The sequence below is a fragment of the Rhyacophila brunnea genome, unplaced genomic scaffold (assembly GCF_057557595.1).
Source record: "Rhyacophila brunnea isolate RB1 unplaced genomic scaffold, BYU_Rbru_1.0 scaffold_24, whole genome shotgun sequence".
Lineage (NCBI taxonomy): Eukaryota > Metazoa > Arthropoda > Insecta > Trichoptera > Rhyacophilidae > Rhyacophila > Rhyacophila brunnea.
In genome coordinates, this window is record NW_028232904.1 from 28,006,855 (window position 1) to 28,028,416 (window position 21,562).

The following is a 21,562-nucleotide window of genomic DNA, read 5'->3' on the forward strand; positions in this document are numbered from 1 at the left end:
CATCATACGTATTTCCGCTTTTCCTGGAAGATCTAAAAAACATTTCTCGAAATATCACAAGCTCTAGTATTCATGCAAAGAAGTATCTAGGTGTTTGAAAAAGCTTATTTTGTACCCGTATTTTTTAAACAATGACTAACATACATTTATTTACGTTTTCTTACAATAATATGTATATTTAAAATAATTACAAGATAAAAAGAACTTTTTATATACAACGTTTTTAAATTTTCTGTTGAATCATATAAACTTGACTTGCTAACTTAAACGATCAAAAAAATTGTAGTTGATAGAAATAATACTGAAATGTCATTTTGATTTCCATCGTAACTCACGTATATATTAATAATTTAGTTGCTAGGACCATCCGCTTAGCAACCAATAATGGTGTCGAAATAACTTTCCATACAAAACAGAATTAACTGAAAATGGATTCAATCCTGCTTAAAGATGGCTAAAAGTATTAAAAGAACGCATTGGCATCGTGTTCTAATATATTCTAAAAGTTTCAAATGTCTAGCTAGTCGGGAAGTTAGTAAAAAATCGATTGCGAGATTTGTACTGGACAAACAAGAATACGAGCTAATAAAAACGTTATAAATAAATAAAAAAAATATGTAACACGAATAGATATCTCCAGAGTTATAAATGGAAAATTTTACGAACCGGAGCGTTCGATAATTTTCCGAAAATATCAATATTATATTATTTACTTATGTAATTTTATATAAAAATCGGTTTATTAGATTTTTTGTTATATCTATATCTACTATGCTGAAATAGAATAATAATCTCTGAGCTTGTGGAATGCAAAATTAGGACATACAAGTCATATGGCAACCGAAAAATCGTATTAGTTCAAAGAGATTGGAATTGCATTAGTCCGAAAAGCTTTATATTAAACTTAATATAGTATAGAATTATCCTATATATCAGTGGTGGCAAACCTATCGTCGCTGTAGGATTGGTTTCCCGAATAGACCAAATGTTCAGGAGACGAAAAACATATTTTATAATCCTATATTTAAATACCTACGTGGAGATATTTAAATTGTTGTTTTTACAGCATATGAATGATACGAGGGTGGGTCAATAATTCCTTAGAAAAAAGCATTAAAACAGTTTTTATTTTTGTATTTTTTTTTTATTTCTCAACATAATCTCCTTGGAGCTCAATACACTTGGTTAGACGTTTCTCAATTTTTTTTAAACCGTCAGAAAAATAAGTTTTCGGAAGGTCCTCAAAATAAGCATTTGTCCGATCGATGACTTCTTCATTTGAAAAAAAACGTTGTCCACTTAGCCATTTTTTTAAGTTTGGGAAAAGGAAAAAGTCACTGGGGGCTAAATCTGGCGAATACGGTGGGTGGTCGACCAATTCGAACTTCAATTCTTCAATTTTAGCCATTGATCGTAAACATGTGTGAACACGGGCATTGTCCTGATGAAAGAGGATTTTTTTCCTGTTTAAATGAGGCCGTTTTTCTTCAATTTTGTTTTTTAGCTGGTCCAATAAAGATGCATAATAATCCCCTGTTATTGTTTTTCCATTTTCCAAATAGTCAACGAAAATCATTTCACGTGCATCCCAAAATACAGTAGCCATAACCTTACCAGCTGATTTTACGGTTTTCACCTTCTTTGGACATGGTTTGCCTTCGCAATCCACTGCTTTGACTGTTCTTTCGTCTCGGGAGTATAGTGGTGTATCCATGTTTCATCTACAGTCACAAAGCGACGAAAAAATTCATCCGGATTGCGTTGCATGAGCGACAACAGGGCTTTAGAGGCCACCACCCTATTGCGTTTATTGTCGACTGTGAGCAAACGCGGCACCCATCTTGCAGAAATATTTTTCATGCCCAATTTGTCATGTAAAATAGAAATGACGCTACCTTTTGAGATCCCTGTAACCTCAATTATCTCACTCAACTTTAATCTTCGGTCACTTAACACCATATCGTGGATTTTATTGTTCATTTCTGGTGTAGTCACCTCTACAAGACGTCCTGAGCGTGGTTCATCCTTTGTTGATGTACGACCACGTTTAAATTCATTTAACCAGTTATAAATAGTTGCAAGTGAAGGAGCAGATATGCCGTGAACTAAATCCAACTCATTTTTTATTTCCTTTGCTGTTAACCCTTTTATATTAAAATGTTTAATAACAGCTCTAAACTCAATTTTCTCCATTTTCCATTTTTCCATTTTCCACAAGCAAATTTTTTTTTTAAATGTACGAGAAACACACAACAACCCGACCAATCTGATTGAAACTTCGCAGCATACTGAATCGGTAGTGCCGCTGCATGAAAACAAACCGCTTACAGTACTAGTCGCGCCACCTGTCGGCTTTTCTAAGGACTTATTGACCCACCCTCGTATATTCATTACTATTACTAAGTAATTTAAATAAAAGGATGGTTTTGGTTCATTTAGACACAAAACAACATTCTGCATTAAAAGGTCGATTTCGACAAAAACGGATATTCAGCAAACCAATCCTATAGCGACGCTATGGCACACGAGATGATTTTGCTAAGCTCGATGTCCGCCGCCATGACAGGTTCGTATCATTCAACCTGAATCGAACAAATCAAACTAAACCATAGACAATATACGTACAAATTGTATGAGTAGAAAGTAAACCGGAAATGGTTTGAGATTTGACGTTCGGTTCAGTGTAGATATCATTGAAAATCAAACCATTCTCGGACCATCAGAAATGGTTTGACATGAAACGTCAAACCGATTCGGACGGTTCATAGACTAATGACGATCTGTCAAACGTCGGAAAAGCGTTTCCGTGGACATTCTTCCAAACGGTTCCAAATCCAACCGTGCGATTTGATTTGTTCAATTCAGGTTGAATGATGCGAACCTGACATTGTTAAGTTTTTCAGAACCTAGTGTTCACCACTCCTCAGGTTCTGAACCATAAAACTGAAGTCCGTTTTCACAACGTTCTCAACCTTTTGGAACCCTCTCGGGATCGGTGGGCGTATGAATGGGTGAGAGGTTAGTCCACTAAACGTGGCCATCATTTTCATCACCAAACGGAGCGATCATTTCGGGGATTTTATGAACCGGAACGGCGCTCCGGTGCGTTCCGGTCCATTTAGAGCCCTGCATACATATAAATATGAATATATTATGCTCCGGTTCGCGAAATCCCCGACATTATCGATCTGTCTCATTAAATATTGCATTCCGGTTCGTGAATTAATAAAAAAATAATTAAACCCACTTATTGATATATAGCAGGGTTAGCGAACCTTTTAGCGTACGCATGGCAAAATTTCCCAAATACTATTTTTCGACTGTCTGACGTGCCGAGCAGTTTTTTATGGTGAAAAATAGTTTTTTTAATGATGTTCTAGATACCACTCATAGAACAAAGCACACATATTATAGCTTTGTCACTTTTTTTCAATTACGCCATACATTTCGGTCGACCAATTTTGAAACTGTCCGCGAGAATTACTATTACTATCTCCACCAAGTTTTGTTTCTTTTTTGGTGCAGCCAAACATGAAATTTTTTATTATAATATATATTAGTTTGGTTCTTTACGCACAAATTGACATCAGAATTGCTACGTTCAGATGAATCGATCAAAATTAGAGGTTCGCTGCGCGGCATCCCCCGCCGCCTGATAAGGCTAGTGCGATTGGTAATATTATATTATGTAACGTATAAAGCCGACCGACCTATGCTATTATAATTACATTAAAGGTAATGCTTATTCTTGAAGAGTATTTACCTGTTTTTTTATACAATGCGATTTGTCACTTATTATTATTATAGGTATGTTTTTCTCTTCAAACGCGTGCCGTAGGTTCGTCACCACTGATCTAGACATTGTATTGCCATTTCGATCTCTATACTACTCCACTGTTAGGTAGGTAAATCGTTGATTTGCTTAGCAACCGCGTGTTTATGACGGGGAAATCTCAGAAGGTTCTTTATTCTATAATCTATATACCTATTGCAGTTTGCAACATTTCTGCGTAGGACAAATGAATTAGGTACACACTATCTCCGCTGGTAACATATCGTTGCATTCGAAATTTGAATTTAGTTGGCGGGAGAGTGCGTTCGGAATGTGGAATGCCAATCGAAGCTTTTTATTTCATTTGTGAGCTTTTTAACAGCCCAGTCTACACACACTTACGCATTCGTGAAATACCAATGCACACACCCGTGTGGCGCATCTGCATGTACACACACACACCCACTCGAATAATAAGGAGTACCAAGAATCTTATGCATATATGTGATGATTTATAAAAGATGAGCGCAAGAGTAATTTAAAAAAAACACGGTGTCTATTCACGGGTTACAGCCGTTGATGTTTGTCGTAGGATATAGCAGCGGCGATTTTCTATGACGCAAATGATGCAATCGATTCGTCACAGTTCGAAGCAGTCATAAAATTATACCAGACATCTGAAAATAGATACATATTTCACAGAAAAAAACGCGCAATTAAAGTGCGAAAATTATAACTTGAAGTGTCATCGCCGCCATCGTGGCGCTGCAATATATTTTGAAATGATTGTCAGCATAATATCGAATACAATACCAGACCACAGTATTTTCCAATCTGTCAGGATATTTTTAGTTACATTATATGGTATAAAAACATTGAAATGTCAAAGAATATCTACCTGTCATTGCAGTGAGTCTACCATCGGCCTTGTTTATGGCTCAGTGAGCTCATTTTTTTCCTTCTTCTACACAATAGGTTATAACACGACTTATAATCCTCCCTTTACCACTTTTTGTATTATTAACACGTTTAAACACACGAACTTGCAACACGCCCAAATAACGATCGTCAAAAATGATTGCACGGCGAGGGGAACGAAGAGGAGAGGGATAGGGAAGTTGTAGTTCTCGAAACGGCCACGTTTTACGTTATACTTACCGCAGTCTATTATTCAACAATGTTAAACTCAGTGACGTTCTTTGAGAGTATGCCGGTCATGCGTTGATTAAAGGCAGCAAATTAGGGAAGAAATCTTAGATATTTAGTAGATTCTGTGGAAGTGAATTTATTTGTCCTCAAGATCAGTCAATGCGTCGGACCTCTAAAATGCTAAAATATATGCTAATAAAGAAGTTAAGTTTTAGAACGCGAAGCCGGTAAATATTAATTTGACGGATGCGTTTATGGCAAACACTGTGAGTACGTATTGCTGAAAAATATAGTTTTTAAAGGAAATAAAGAGGATGGTTAACTGTGTTGTGTTTAAATGTGATAGTCATACTGATCAAAAATCTCCAATTTACAGACACCCACTATACTGAGAGTTAGAGCATTTCAACGAAATCCAATCTCAAAGAGTGGTGGTCTTAGGTACATGGAGGTCAGTGGCACTGACAGGTTTGAATACATCCTTGTGACAATTTTGCCTATGCGATAAATCACCATTACAATATTATGTATATATTATTACAATGGCTAGTGCAATACAACAACAGATATGCTGTCAGTGATAGGATGGTAAAATTTGTAATATTTGTGTATGTTTCTTAATTCGCCGCCCTTTAAAACGTGCAGCCCCTATGCAATGCATGACTTGTTTACATTCACGGGTTGTTACTGATTATAGTAAATTAACCTGTGAACAATGTCATATCGAAAAAATAACTTTTAAAAACATTTTAACACTCATCTTATGTTAGTTGTCACTTTTCTATTGTATGTTTGGTCGCCGCATACACTCGCGCGTATAAATATGCCTATATGGATGTTGGTACAAGAACAAACTTACTCACCTACAATATGAAATACACAATACCAATTTAAGCTGTCAATTTTCATCAAATGAACACAACTTCAAAAGGTATTTTGAAATCGGAATCAGTATTCTCAACTGATTTGAATGAACACTTTTCCGGCGTGAGATAGAATGATAGTACTACTGATTTGTGCGAGCGAGAGATCTGGTGGCTATTCCGGTCTGTGCGAAAATGAAAAAGCCTCAGCCATTCAGTCTGCACCGAATGCCGGTCGCGAACGTACGCGTCAGTCGTCTCCGCACCCGCCGTCTTATTACGTTTTTTTCTTTTCACGGTTTTTCTGATATTTGTAGTGAATTAAAACAGTGGATTTTGAAAATAAATCATTTACAATGAAGTGCAGTATCGCGCGATGTGCTCTGAGAGTGTTTCTCCTGTTGTGTGTACCCAGTGTTTTGACCAGGAATTTGGAAAATATTCAAGACAAAAATCTCGAGACAGACTGTGGAAGCGTGAAGTCTTTTTTCGAGTCCAGGAACGGGACACTTATTAGTGCAGGACACGACAAAGGTAAATCACCAATTATTTGTTTACCACGGTATGAATTGCATCGTAGCTTGCAACTTCTCGAAAACTTATTAAAAACAGTGCAATAACCAGCCGCAAAAAATGCAAAACGTCAACATAAAAAAGTCAAATGTCAAAGAACACTTCCATAGACTAGTCACTAGATAATATTATTTTGTGTTGCTCTAATTTTGACATACCTACTAACAATTAAATTTAACTGTCTTAGCAATAATAGATAATAATATAGTAAATAAACAATGGACTGATTATATTTAGGTATATAAGTAACATAATAGTTTTTCAAGAGAATTTTATTAAGTCAATTGCGACAATATTATTTTCATTTTTTCTAAATGCACGAATTATCATTCGATCGTGCCAATGGCATACTAAAAGTTACTAACTTTTCAATCGTTATTATGCTCCGCTAGCACATAGCAATACTACATATTCCATCGCATCTATTCTATACACAAGACTGCTGTCGGCTGCTATCAAGGGTAGTTTTGTATTGAATTATTAGCACTTATTGTAACAATTATAATAAGTGCTATCTTACAGCACCTCTCTTGGCTGTGTTAAATTTTAGAGCGAGATAGACAGTTTTCACTATTTAGACGGCTAACTTATAGGTAGTTACAATTATTATAATACAAACATGAAAAACTACCCTCGATTGCAATCTTGTGTATATAATAGATGCGCGTGTCGTCATTTTGGTTATTCAAGTGTGAGTTTGAGTCAAAAAACCAAACCAAAACCTAACAACCTACTGAAAGATAACCAAAAGCCTACTTATTTTTGGGTTACAGTAGGTTGTGTTAGGTTTTGGTTCGGTTTTTCATCAAGACCTTGATCACAAAACGATTTGGAGCAGATACGTATGTACTATAAAATTACACAGAAAATTATTGTTATCGTAAACCGTTCCGAGGACGGGTTAATAGCCCGAAACAAATGTCAACATGAACAACTCTAATATCGTAAAATTAACAAAAAATAAAAAAAAGACTTTGTTTTTATTGTATTCTCTGTAGGTATCAGAGTTAACTACACATTTAATATACCATAATAACACATTACACCCACGATGGCCGCACGAATTAAGCGTCGGCCTATAACGTCGAATCGAATCGAATCCTGGGTCTGGTAAGTACACACTGTTTTTCAATTTGTGTATGAGTCAGAGTATAGACCTAATAGGTTGAGCAAGTGGCTGACATCCATTTCTCGTAAAAAACAAAATCTGTAAATACAAACCTCCACTGTGGATGCCCATAATATGATATTATTAGGATCGGACATGATCGGATATAACACATGGTGAGATAGTCTGGATCGTAACCGCCTCCAAGAGTCTACATGTCATCATCCTCGTCCGTGGTCGTTCCACTGCAGGATGAATGCCCCAGCCTACTCTCTACTATTGTTCTTCGCAGCAAAGTACCTGCCTATTTCCGCCGCATTAATTTTTAGGACTACCCTGTACTCTTCAAGTACCACTGCATGACTGCAATCGTCCAGTGATTGTCCACTTGCCAAGTATTAAATCAAGTGGTCAGATTTCTCATATATTTCTCATATTGTATACGTTAGTACTGATAAGGCTTTATTTATGCATATGGCTAATGTCACGCACTGATTTTTCCGCCCCTGTGGGGGGCGCTCCCATAAGGAGTAGTGCTCCCCAGCCGCTCGGTCTGACCCTGGTAGTCAATGCGCCACCGGCGTAAGGATGACGACCCCGGCAAGGCCGAACAAAAGCATGCGACATATTTCATGTGTATAAGTCCCGCAGTTTGCTCTGACAGGTCCCACGACTTCTCAGGGTGAACTGCGGATGAATAAGTCGGTCACTGACCATGAGTATAGGTAATAGGTAATAAAGTATAGGATAAAAATTTGAATTAAATATGTTTAGATAAGGGGATAATTAAATTAAATAGGATGGAAAATATGATCTGAATTGTAAGTGTAAATATGAAATATAAATTGTGATGTAATAGATAAAATAATGTAACAACATGCAAGGACTAATGAGAATAATAAAAGGAGACTTATGGATGGGCGTTATAGTACATAGTAAATAAGGTAATTAAGTTGTATTGTAATAGCTCGATGTCACCACGCATCGCACGTACGAGGCGCAATGATTGTTAACATATGCTCATAGGTCCTGTTGCGAAAACTTCCATTTGCACATATGTGCAATCACAAAGTATAGCAACACGTAGGGCAACCATCGATCCGATTTCAATCACGATCCCGCGTAATCAATTTCCATACTAAAATTCGATTTGTAATAGCTACGGCTGTTCCGCGCGCGGCGTTTCCGAATCGGTATTCCGGCAGCTTTCCTGCTCTGACGTACGACGGCGTCTCTGTCGTACGTGTTTGAAACCGATTTCGCGATCCGATTTGCCACTCTGCAGAGACAGAGCCCCTCTCGCTCGCGTATATGACGGCGTCACGCTCACGCGCGACGGGAGAATCGGATCGATGATTTTGGTCGATCAAGGAGACCGCGTACTGGAATAAGGCGCGGGAAATCTTTGATCGGCGAAGTATGAGTATGTACTAAACAATTATTGCTGCCTATATGTCTGGTTGACGGAATAACATCCGTCAACTAGTCGTAAGTATGTGCCGGTGGCGACACCGAGCTGTATTAGATGTTAAGGTAGGAAAGATTGCGCGACAGGCACGCAGATATATTCAATTTAAGTAACGTTCCCTCTAGATATCAATTAATATTAAACTTTCATGTTATAAATAAATTAATGACCTACCGATTTCATATTCTGAGACCAACGTCGAGGAGGTATTCAGGCCGTCGGAGTGCCTCAAAGATTGGCCCTCCAACGGTAGTTGGCCGAAGGATTGGTATGCGCTATCGTAGGCTTGGTGCCACGAATATGCCAATTTGACCACTGGCATATGAAGCCTTACCATCCAGGCTAACTCAGGAGTGCCCTTGTTTCTGAGTGAGAGGCACCGTCACGCCGCTAGAGCCCACGGGGCCGGCCGCCTCTGTGACGGTCCTCCCTCAGCCATGAGGAATGTCACCACACGGGGGGTGTGCTGTATCGATAGGCAATTTGACGACGAAGCCGTTGATACCAAGCACTCCTTCGTACGTACATTTTTCGCTTGGCTGGGCCAGAAACAGGGCGCTACTGCTTCTGAAGGTACGTACTCTCAGTACCAGGAGGTACCAGAAAAACGTAAGTGACGCGAGGGCGGTTCCGCCCATCAGGAGGTGCCGCCTAAGACCTATAATTTGGCGTGACCGGTTTTCACATGGATGTTGCGGATAATCGGCCACGGCACGATTTCCGCCAATCTTCATAGTGAAACCGTTACAGATTTTCGCACCCCCCGAAACGTTGGACAAGGGGATGAAATCGGTCAGATCTGTATAAAAACCCGTGATTTTAGAATCCAGCATCAGTCGTTTTCTGCTCTTACTACCCCGAACCTGCGACGGTCGGCGGTATAAATTTTCTCACATTTCGCCATACAAGTCTTCGAGGGACTTGAGGGGAGGTACTCGCCGAGGTCCATAATACCTACCGGTTGATACCTACACCCCTATACCTACTGTCAATCTGACAGTTAGGCGAAGTGTCAGGCAGTGACTTAGCCATTTCATCCGCGTTATAATTTTTGTTTATTGGACCGGGTTTCCAACCTTTTCGACACAGTGCCCCGTGCTCGCGCAATCTCGATTACGGATAAAAAAATAAATTAGCTCTTAAATAATCAAATAATAAATGTGTTGGTTTATATAATTAGTTATTATATAATAAATAAGACTTTTTTTTATATTTTGTGGTTTCGGACTTTCATAATTAGAACTTTTGTTTGTGTTTGACGATCGTGGGACTTAATAAATTGTTTCTAATATAGTAAAAATTCTTTCACTGGACTATCATATTGTGCCTACCTGCTCTTCCAATACTGAATGTACCTCCACTCCAGGCCCGGAGCTAGCCGAGGATTCGGAGGCCTACATCGTGGCGCCCAACTGAATGGTGCTGTCCAGGTCGCATAAACCTGGCCGGATCCCAAACCCTGAGATCCACTACAGCATCAAGATACAAATAAAATAGTGAGTACGATTTTGGTAAAATAACATTTTGTGTACCAAGCTCACAGGAAGAGCAGAGTAGTGCGAATAAGTGTAACTTCAGACATTTCGAAAAACTATATATTGTGAAAAATTATAAACACTTATAAAAATTTTAGTGTTAAAATTGAAAACACTTAGTGAAATCTTCGAATATAAAAACACTTAGAAAAATTTTTCGTAGTATAAACACTTATAAAAATTTTAGTGTTAAAATTGAAAACACTTAGTGAAATCTTCGAATATAAAAACACTTAGAAAAATTTTTCGTGGTATAAACACTTATAAAAATTTTAGTGTTAAAATTGAAAACACTTAGTGAAATCTTCGAATATAAAAAACACTTAGAAAAATTTTTCGTAGTATAAACACTTATAAAAATTTTAGTGTTAAAATTGAAAAACACTTAGTGAAATTTTCGAATATAAAAAGACAAAAATTTTCGTTATTGAAAAACACTTATAAAAATTTCGCGTAAATTTACAAACACTTAGAAAGATTTTCGAATATAAAAAGACTTTGAAAAAATTTTCGTTATTGAAAAACACTTATGAAAAATTTTGTGCTAAAATAAAAAAAAAAATACTTATAAAAATTTCGCGTAAAATTAAAAACACTTAGCAAAATTTTCGGGTTAAAAAAAACACTTCGTAAAGTTATAACGGGCTCGCATGTACACGCGGTCCAAAGCGCGCAGAGCCGATTCTACCGACAGCGACAGCTACCCTACCGCCATGCCCCGCCCAGCTGAGGAGCCAACCGTCAGCGGACCGTCGGACATCTTCGGCGCGCCTGATTTTCAGGACGCCCAGGTCTTCCCGGAGGACAGTCCGCGGACAGATATTACCGTGGAAAGTGGCCGGCCACGGCGAGAGGCCACTGATGACGACGACCGAAGACCATTTGCGCCGAAGCCGGAACTTAAGACCCAGTTCACGGGGGACCCAAGGCAGAGGTTCCTCACATTTGTGGAAGAGTGCGAGGTGTATTTTAAGGAGTCCAAATGCCCGCCCAGCTGCCGAGTGTCCGAGGCTATACGCCGTCTAGAGGGGGAAGCGAAAGCCTGGGGACGAGACTTCGATCCCGCCGACTCGTGGGAGGCCTTCAAGGAGGACGGCGTTCTGCATTTCGAGTCCTTTGCTCGCAGGCAGCGACAAAGGATTGACCTCATGGTGAGACGGCAGAGGCCGGAGATGGCCCCATACCCATTCCTGCGTCAGAAATCGGAACTCGCCGCGGTCTTGATGCCCGACATGAAGCCGGAAGTGATGGCGCAGACGTTTCACTTCCTGCTTACGGAAGCGGATCAGATCCGAGTGGATCGCATACAGTGGAGGACGATGGCACAGCTGCTAGCCGTAGCCAAAACACTCCACCCGCTGCCTGGCGAGCCCGCGGGAAGACGCCAGGCGTACCAGTCGTCGTCTAAGCAGCCGCCGCCGCCATGCATCCTGTGTGGCCGTGGCGACAGCGAACCTAAGAAGCCGCAGGCCGCCGACAACTGGAGAGATCGGACACGGGCCGATCAGAAGCCCGTGGCGCAGCGAGATGTCCGCGATGAAGAGGAGGCGCCAAGGCGCCAGGAACCCACCAACCGAGGCGGGTACAGCGGGCGAGGAAGAGGCGGCGGCAACCGTGGCGATCGCCGCGCAGCCAGCGGCCAACGCCAAGCTGAGCCCGAGCCGCGTCGTCAGGAGCAGTCCCGCCAGGACTGAGGGCGCACCCCGCCGCCGACGGCCCGTTGTCGGCTCAAAGGAGGACGTCGGCCGAACGGGCCCAGCCGAATTGTGAACCGTGCCAAGTGTAGAGACGTACCCCTCACGCCTACGCGAGGCATAGTTCGTGATTCGAAGGCACAACCGGTATCGAACAATGACCGTGTTAGTGAAAATAATAATGTAGACAATAATTGTAGCATCGTGCCAAATAAGACTGAATCTGGTCCCAGTAGCGTAAATTTATGTACATATTATGTTAACATTGATCAGGTTCCAGTTACCCAGGGGGGAGCACAACCAGTGGTCGTGGATACCGGTACTGATGTGGGCGCATCACTGCCAGATGCCTGCAGCATCAGTATGGGTCCTGAAGCGAACGCGTCGAGTACGCACACTGGTACCATGTGCCATTCAGTTCGGGACGTAAGGAGCCCGAACCCCGAGACCCTCGGGTCAAACCGGTGGGGGACACCACCTCCCGGTTACAATAAAGGCCATGTCAGGTCGATGACCTTTTATAATAAGATAGAATTAGGAAAATTAGGTTATGTTAGCAACACGGAGGTGGACGACGGACAGGGTAAGTGTCGAATGTCCGTCTCGAGTGAACGCGACCGGCGAGGCTCCAGCAACACACGAGCCACGCAGAGCTCAACCGGAACAGTAAGTAGCTCGGGTCGCGTCAAAGTTGGCGGCGGCCCCTCTGTGTTAACTAACCCCAGTAGTTATAGCGCTGATTCTGGCACCCCGTATCTAACCCGTAGTTTGAATTGCAAGGCTGAGACTGGCCGCCTAAAACCTAAAGTCAGTAACGATAATTCATATACCGCCACCAGTAATCGTAAGTGTAAAATAAATAGTGATAAGTGTATTTTAATTAACGATGTATGTTATAATGTTGAGTGTGATATAGCTAGTGTAAGTGTTGATAATATAAGTGCTGTAAAAAGTGATGACCCTGTAAATAAAACGTGTAATATAGATAGTGTAAATACAACTACCGGCGACGACGCGAAGCTGTTCGATGGCGAGTCGGCAGTGCGGAACGCCACCGTAGTCGGCGACGAAGCATCAGCGGGGGTATACAGTGTCTGGGGGGGGGGCCACTCCCATTTTAAGGGGTGGCCACCTTCTCACACTGCCTTTCCGCATAGAAGGAGACGAGAAAGAGTATGATGCCGTCGTTGACACGGGAGCGACGCACACTTTGCTGCGTAGTGATCTATGCCTCCAGGAAATAGTGCCGCGTGGGAAACCACAATCTTTAGTTACGGCCGGGGGGGGATCACTGCGTACCGAAGGGGTTGTCACCGTAAAGGGCTTCCTACGGGATAGCCCGATAGTGGTGCAGGCACTCCTAGTCAAGGACCTACATGTCCCATTTTTAATCGGACTGGATTGGCTGGAGGCGCAGCAGGCGGTGGTCGACATGAAGCGCCGCTGCATCCACTACGGTGACGACCTGCGACAGACGCTGTACAGCAGGACCCTTCGGAAGCCCTTACCGGGTGGTCCGATTCAGACAGCGGAACTAGCGCCCGGAATCCCCGATTCGGCCCGCGTCGCCTTGACGAAAGTCTTGGAGGACTACGCGGACCGTTTTGCAGAGACCGGCCCCTTGTGTCGAACAACGGAAGTGAGGGTCTTCCTGAAGAACCCCACTCCGTTCCGTCTTGGTCCCTTCCGTCAGTCGGAACAAAAGAAACGCCAGATACAGGAAGACGTCGAGCAGATGATGGCAGACGGAGTGATTGAACCGAGCTCCAGTCCATATCTGAGCCCAGTGGTACTGGTACCGAAGAAGGACGGTTCTACAAGGTTTTGTGTGGATTATCGGCGGCTGAATTCGCAGACGGAGGACGAGGCGACTACGCTACCGTTAATCCTAGAGACCTTGAAGGACCTAGGAACCGCTAAGGTATTCAGTTCACTGGATCTCCGCCATGGTTACTGGCAGCTCAAGTTACATCCAGAAACCAAACCTTTGACGGCCTTTGCGACAGCTGACGGCGGCTGCTACCAGTTCCGCGTCCTCCCATTCGGGTTGAAGCAGGCTGTGGGAGCATTTCAGCGCCTGATGTCGCAAGAGGTCCTGATTGGTTTGGTGAACAAAATCTGCCTCGTCTACCTCGACGATATTATTGTGTACAGCAATAATTGGGAAGAGCACGCGCAGCACTTGAGGCTCGTGTTCGAAAGATTGCAATTCCACGAATTGCGGGTCGCCCCGAAGAAATGCCAGATTGGAAGGCAAGCTGTGGATTACCTGGGTCATCATATCACGGAGACGGGTAATGAGCCCCAGGAACACCACCTTGCTGAAGTGGAATCGGCTGCGGTGCCAAAAACGAGGCGAGATGTGCGCGCTTTTCTGGGCCTGTGTAACTGGCTCAGAGAATACGTGCCGCGTTTTGCTGAGATGGCGGTACCGCTGACGAAGCTGCTTCGCACAACTGTGCGATTTCGGTGGGACGACGAAGCGGAGGTCGCCTTTCGTCGAATAAAGGACGCTTTAAAGCAGCCTTTGAGATTGGCTAGACCCGATTTTGAGAGGCCCTTCTGCCTCCAGACGGACGCCAGTGGACATGGCATCGCGGCCGTATTGTTCCAACCACGGGACGATGGCGGGCGCGATGTCATCTCCTATGCGAGCAAGCGCGTCAACGAAACTGAAGCTCGTTATCATATTAACGAACTGGAAGCCATGGCCGCCGTATGGGGTATAACCAAATACCGCGGCTACTTGGAAGACAGAAAGTTTAAATTGATAACGGACAACCAGGCGTTGACGTGGTTGAACACCGCCAAGAACCAGAAGGGTAAGCTCGCTAGGTGGGCGATTCTGCTCTCGGAATACAATTTCGAGATCGAACACTGCCCCGGCAGTGAGAACCATCTAGCCGATCACCTCTCAAGATTTCCGCAAGGACCAGCGGGTGCTACTCTTAGTCCGGAAGAGGAATGCGCCCGTATTGAGGCACCGACGAGACGAACGGAAGCTACGGCGATGTTACTAGTCATGGTAAACATCCGGGAGGAAGTAATTGAGAAGCAGAAGACCGACCCACGCACTATGGCGACAGTCGCGCTTTTCAATTCTCCCGACAATGCGGGAAGACGACCCGCCGGACTAGCCGTAAGGGACGGAATGCTGGTAAGGATTAGCAGTCGGATGGATCCGCAGCTAGTCGTACCAGCCGGCACAAGGGAAGACGTGATGAGAGTATACCACGACCAGAGCGGGCACCCAGGTGCCGCGGAAACCGACCGCTCTATAAAGGAGTGGTATCACTGGAAGAAGAGACGGCGTGACGTCGAAAGATACGTCCGTAGTTGCGAGGTGTGCGCCACTCGGAAGAGGGCTGCCCCGCAACCTCCGGCACCTCAGACGTCGCATATGGAAGCAGTGAGGCCATGGGAGATCCTGGCGTTAGATTTGATGGGACCATACCCAACGACCAGTCGTCGCAACAAATATTTGCTTGTGATGACTGACATGTTCTCCCGATGGGTGGAAGCCTTCGTGATGCGATCCGCGACGGTGTCGGCGATCTTACCATATGTGGAAAATCAGATCCTGAAACGTTATGGTTATCCGCGAGCGATTCTGACGGATAACGGGACTCAATTTGATCATCCCAGGTGGCGTATGGCTTTGGAAAAATGGGGAATAAAGCATTGGACAACGGCGATTTATATGCCGCGCTGTAACCCCACCGAACGCCGAAACCAGGAGATCAAAAAGGGTCTCCGTGTCCGTCTAGCGAGCAATGACCATGACAAATGGGATCTGCACGTTCCGGACATTATGTACGATCTCCGATGCCGGAGGAACGCCGCGACTGGGTTTTCGCCCGCGGAAGTGCTATGGGGGTTCCCGATCTGCCGACCGGGACACTTCAGCAACCCACTGCGGACAGAACTCGACGATGAGGTCCGGTTAGATAGGGAAGAGATGAACGCGGCGGTATCGGCCAACCAAGCGGCGTACTTCAGAAGGCGAGGTACCGAGCCGACCACCGGTCCGCTGACGTTCGAGACAGGTGACCGGGTGTATACGAAGGAGCACCCGAAGAAGAGGCCAGGCGCATGCGCCGGCCTAGATGCAAAATGGAGTGGACCACACACGGTCATAATGAAAGTTGGTCAAACACAATACTTTGTGAATCGACGTGGCAGGCCCTATAAATTCCACGTCGATCAACTCCGACGTTATCTGCCTCCTGTGGCCACGGGAGCCGAGGTAACTGACGAGAGGGCAGACGATTCGGTGACGCCCCCAGCGCCACCGGACGTCACTTCCGCGATCTTGGGTGACGGTACCGAACCGGTCGGACCGTCGCATATCCCAACAGCGGAAGACGAAGTGCGAGGAGTCGACTTCGAAACGGACGATGAGATTGGGGAAACCCAAGGAGGGGATGGCGTGGATGGCATAGTCGACCCCGCGCCATCCGGGGAGTATCGCCCAGAGGAGATGGGGTACGATACGAGGGGACGCTCGTCGCCAAGACCGGCGTCCCCAGAAAACCCAGAAGCTGACGACGGCACCATGGTGCCCGGTGTCGGCAGGAGCCTTGGAAACCGAAAGGACGCGTTGGACGACGTCTTAGACGACGCCCCTTTCAGGTCAAGGCCTCCCAGACGAGAGTTCCGCTTGGCGGGACGCACGGGGAAACGGCGCCAAAAAGGGTCCGTTCTCCCGGCGTCCGCGGACGTACGGTAGGAGTCCCGAGCTATACGCCGTGGTTTACTACCGCTATCCTGATGCGCGCAAGAAGAGTCACGCACGTAAGGCAAATAGCTATGGGACGAAGGAGTGCACGCCTTCGCCCAGTAAAGCTCTCCAACTGAAAGCACTTACGTGACGTGACAGCAAAGACACCGCGCGCAGAAAGGGGACCGAGGCCCGGGGTAGCGGAGTGCTCACACGGGTATACGTTGGGTTCCACCACGTCGGAATGGAGGAAGCGGAACGGCGATTAATTCTTTTGTTTTCTTTGTCTTGTTACTAAACCCTAACACGCATGTATAATTCTTGTCCTTTCTTTTTTTCGCTTGTGTTGTAAATAAACCCCTATATGTACGTCTGACGTCGAGGATACGACCGGGGGAACCTCCCTGGCGTATGATCTGTAGGTCCCAGAACGGGCTGCCTGGCTCACACCGGGAAACCTGTACGCCCAACCCTGACGAAGGACTGGGGGAAGGATGCTTCCTTAAGCTCTTGTCCTGACCAACACTCCTCGTCAGGAGGGTAACAGGCAGACTATTTCGTCACCAGCAGCCCGGGAATGAATTATTCTCTAATCCATAATTGCATTGTATAAAATTTCTCTTTGTTTTTCTTCTCCCATATTCTTGCACCCGACTCTGGGCAAATAATAAATATAAAACATAATTACCCCTCACTGTCATGTGCATGCCGTAGTGTTACGAATTATTTTAGGTATTTTCTTTTGTACGTTTTATCATTATTTTTTTTTTGAGCATGTTTTGTTTCGTGAGGCGGAGCCGAGGGGGGGCCGGTGGCTAGTTGAGGTCAGATCCTGGCGGTGGTTTTGCTTTGGTTGGGGGGATTTGTCACGCACTGATTTTTCCGCCCCTGTGGGGGGCGCTCCCATAAGGAGTAGTGCTCCCCAGCCGCTCGGTCTGACCCTGGTAGTCAATGCGCCACCGGCGTAAGGATGACGACCCCGGCAAGGCCGAACAAAAGCATGCGACATATTTCATGTGTATAAGTCCCGCAGTTTGCTCTGACAGGTCCCACGACTTCTCAGGGTGAACTGCGGATGAATAAGTCGGTCACTGACCATGAGTATAGGTAATAGGTAATAAAGTATAGGATAAAAATTTGAATTAAATATGTTTAGATAAGGGGATAATTAAATTAAATAGGATGGAAAATATGATCTGAATTGTAAGTGTAAATATGAAATATAAATTGTGATGTAATAGATAAAATAATGTAACAACATGCAAGGACTAATGAGAATAATAAAAGGAGACTTATGGATGGGCGTTATAGTACATAGTAAATAAGGTAATTAAGTTGTATTGTAATAGCTCGATGTCACCACGCATCGCACGTACGAGGCGCAATGATTGTTAACATATGCTCATAGGTCCTGTTGCGAAAACTTCCATTTGCACATATGTGCAATCACAAAGTATAGCAACACGTAGGGCAACCATCGATCCGATTTCAATCACGATCCCGCGTAATCAATTTCCATACTAAAATTCGATTTGTAATAGCTACGGCTGTTCCGCGCGCGGCGTTTCCGAATCGGTATTCCGGCAGCTTTCCTGCTCTGACGTACGACGGCGTCTCTGTCGTACGTGTTTGAAACCGATTTCGCGATCCGATTTGCCACTCTGCAGAGACAGAGCCCCTCTCGCTCGCGTATATGACGGCGTCACGCTCACGCGCGACGGGAGAATCGGATCGATGATTTTGGTCGATCAAGGAGACCGCGTACTGGAATAAGGCGCGGGAAATCTTTGATCGGCGAAGTATGAGTATGTACTAAACAATTATTGCTGCCTATATGTCTGGTTGACGGAATAACATCCGTCAACTAGTCGTAAGTATGTGCCGGTGGCGACACCGAGCTGTATTAGATGTTAAGGTAGGAAAGATTGCGCGACAGGCACGCAGATATATTCAATTTAAGTAACGTTCCCTCTAGATATCAATTAATATTAAACTTTCATGTTATAAATAAATTAATGACCTACCGATTTCATATTCTGAGACCAACGTCGAGGAGGTATTCAGGCCGTCGGAGTGCCTCAAAGATTGGCCCTCCAACGGTAGTTGGCCGAAGGATTGGTATGCGCTATCGTAGGCTTGGTGCCACGAATATGCCAATTTGACCACTGGCATATGAAGCCTTACCATCCAGGCTAACTCAGGAGTGCCCTTGTTTCTGAGTGAGAGGCACCGTCACGCCGCTAGAGCCCACGGGGCCGGCCGCCTCTGTGACGGTCCTCCCTCAGCCATGAGGAATGTCACCACACGGGGGGTGTGCTGTATCGATAGGCAATTTGACGACGAAGCCGTTGATACCAAGCACTCCTTCGTACGTACATTTTTCGCTTGGCTGGGCCAGAAACAGGGCGCTACTGCTTCTGAAGGTACGTACTCTCAGTACCAGGAGGTACCAGAAAAACGTAAGTGACGCGAGGGCGGTTCCGCCCATCAGGAGGTGCCGCCTAAGACCTATAATTTGGCGTGACCGGTTTTCACATGGATGTTGCGGATAATCGGCCACGGCACGATTTCCGCCAATCTTCATAGTGAAACCGTTACAGATTTTCGCACCCCCCGAAACGTTGGACAAGGGGATGAAATCGGTCAGATCTGTATAAAAACCCGTGATTTTAGAATCCAGCATCAGTCGTTTTCTGCTCTTACTACCCCGAACCTGCGACGGTCGGCGGTATAAATTTTCTCACATTTCGCCATACAAGTCTTCGAGGGACTTGAGGGGAGGTACTCGCCGAGGTCCATAATACCTACCGGTTGATACCTACACCCCTATACCTACTGTCAATCTGACAGTTAGGCGAAGTGTCAGGCAGTGACTTAGCCATTTCATCCGCGTTATAATTTTTGTTTATTGGACCGGGTTTCCAACCTTTTCGACACAGTGCCCCGTGCTCGCGCAATCTCGATTACGGATAAAAAAATAAATTAGCTCTTAAATAATCAAATAATAAATGTGTTGGTTTATATAATTAGTTATTATATAATAAATAAGACTTTTTTTTATATTTTGTGGTTTCGGACTTTCATAATTAGAACTTTTGTTTGTGTTTGACGATCGTGGGACTTAATAAATTGTTTCTAATATAGTAAAAATTCTTTCACTGGACTATCATATTGTGCCTACCTGCTCTTCCAATACTGAATGTACCTCCACTCCAGGCCCGGAGCTAGCCGAGGATTCGGAGGCCTACACTAAGACATTTTTAAAGATTGTTATCTAAATCTAAACGCTCGAAAATGCTCCACGTATAAAAAAATAATGTAGATTCAGACTGTTGCAATCATTTTATTCTTATATCATCATCATCAGCCGGAGTCAATCCACTGCTGGATGAAGGCCTCCCCAAGCTTTCTCCAACTCTCTCGGTCCTGTGTCGTTCGCTGCCACGTATTTCCGCCGAACTTTACCAGTTCGTCAATCCAGCGGCTTTTAGGGCGACCCTGTGGCCGTTTCGTGCCCCTTGGGTACCACTGGATGACGGCATTTGTCCAGCGGCCGTCCCTTCGGCGAGCAATGTGCCCCGCCCATCTCCATTTCAGCTGTTTGGCAACGTCTATTACATCGCGTACTCCTGTCAGCTTCCTAACCCATTCGTTTCTCTTACGGTCCTTTCGCGTGATGCCCAACATACACCTCTCTATGCCTCGCTGTGTGACTCTTAGCCTTTGGACATCTCTCGTATTGAGGGTCCACGTCTCGCAGCCGTACGTGAGCACGGGTAGCACACATTGGTTGAACACCCTACTCTTAAGACATAATGGTAGGTCACTCTTGAAGATACTATTCTTATATAAGTAAGTACAATCCTATTGAAAATTTTGGACCGCCGTTTCGCGAGATCCAATTGTATCATCGTCCGAAACGAAATTGCATTATGTTGATCACCTACCGCTTACGATAGAGCAGAAGTTCATTTATTTGTTTATTTATATGTGCGCACGTTACAAATTACAAGTTTAATACGTACACAACATGACATGATATAATATAAAGACAAATTTTCTTCGGCCATATCCGCTCCTTAGATGGAGCATATTATTATGGACTCCACCAGTATCCAGCGCGAATCCAGCAGATACAGGTTCAAGTCCCGTCGGGCGTCGTATTTTTTCTGCAAAAACGATTTTTTTCTAGTGTGTAAATGCATGAGATGTTTTCAAATTATGTATATTCAGTATGTATTCAATCAACTCATTTAGTGATAATACCGCGACTGGCGCGTTTGGAGTACTTGGCCATTAGATATAATTAACGTGTTATTTAAATGTGGTAATTAAAAGGTCAGCAGTGAGTGTCTTAAGTAAGAAGAAATCTATGTTAAACCCTCTTCACCGTAATTGCCATACTATTTACACAGGTTATCGCGTTGCTCTTGCGATCGTTTGGCTACAGTCAATAATGTAGAAGACATCACAACTCGAGACTACGTGTAAAAATTTACCTATATTGAATTGACTACCTTCATTACGGCGTCTATAACATAACTAGGTAATATTATGCGTGACGCCAGTCAGGTGTATTATTTTATAACGACAGGTAAGCATTTAAGAGGAAGTAAAACTACTCCCTCATTGTACCTGAGCTAGACCATCTGTCACCTCGTGTTCAAGAAACAGGTATTC

At 44.2% G+C, this 21,562-nt stretch overlaps 1 protein-coding gene across 1 annotated transcript in view; it reads left to right on the forward strand.

Moving 5' to 3' along the window:
- The first annotated feature begins 6,018 nt into the window (after nt 1-6,018).
- Nucleotides 6,019-21,562, forward strand: part of dally (division abnormally delayed protein) — a 468,368-nt gene continuing 452,824 nt past the window's right edge. Inside the window, exon 1 of the mRNA XM_085950910.1 lies at nt 6,019-6,318. Coding sequence (XP_085807036.1) covers nt 6,141-6,318 — 178 coding nt within the window. The 5' untranslated portion in view covers nt 6,019-6,140. The remainder of the gene's footprint in view (nt 6,319-21,562) is intronic.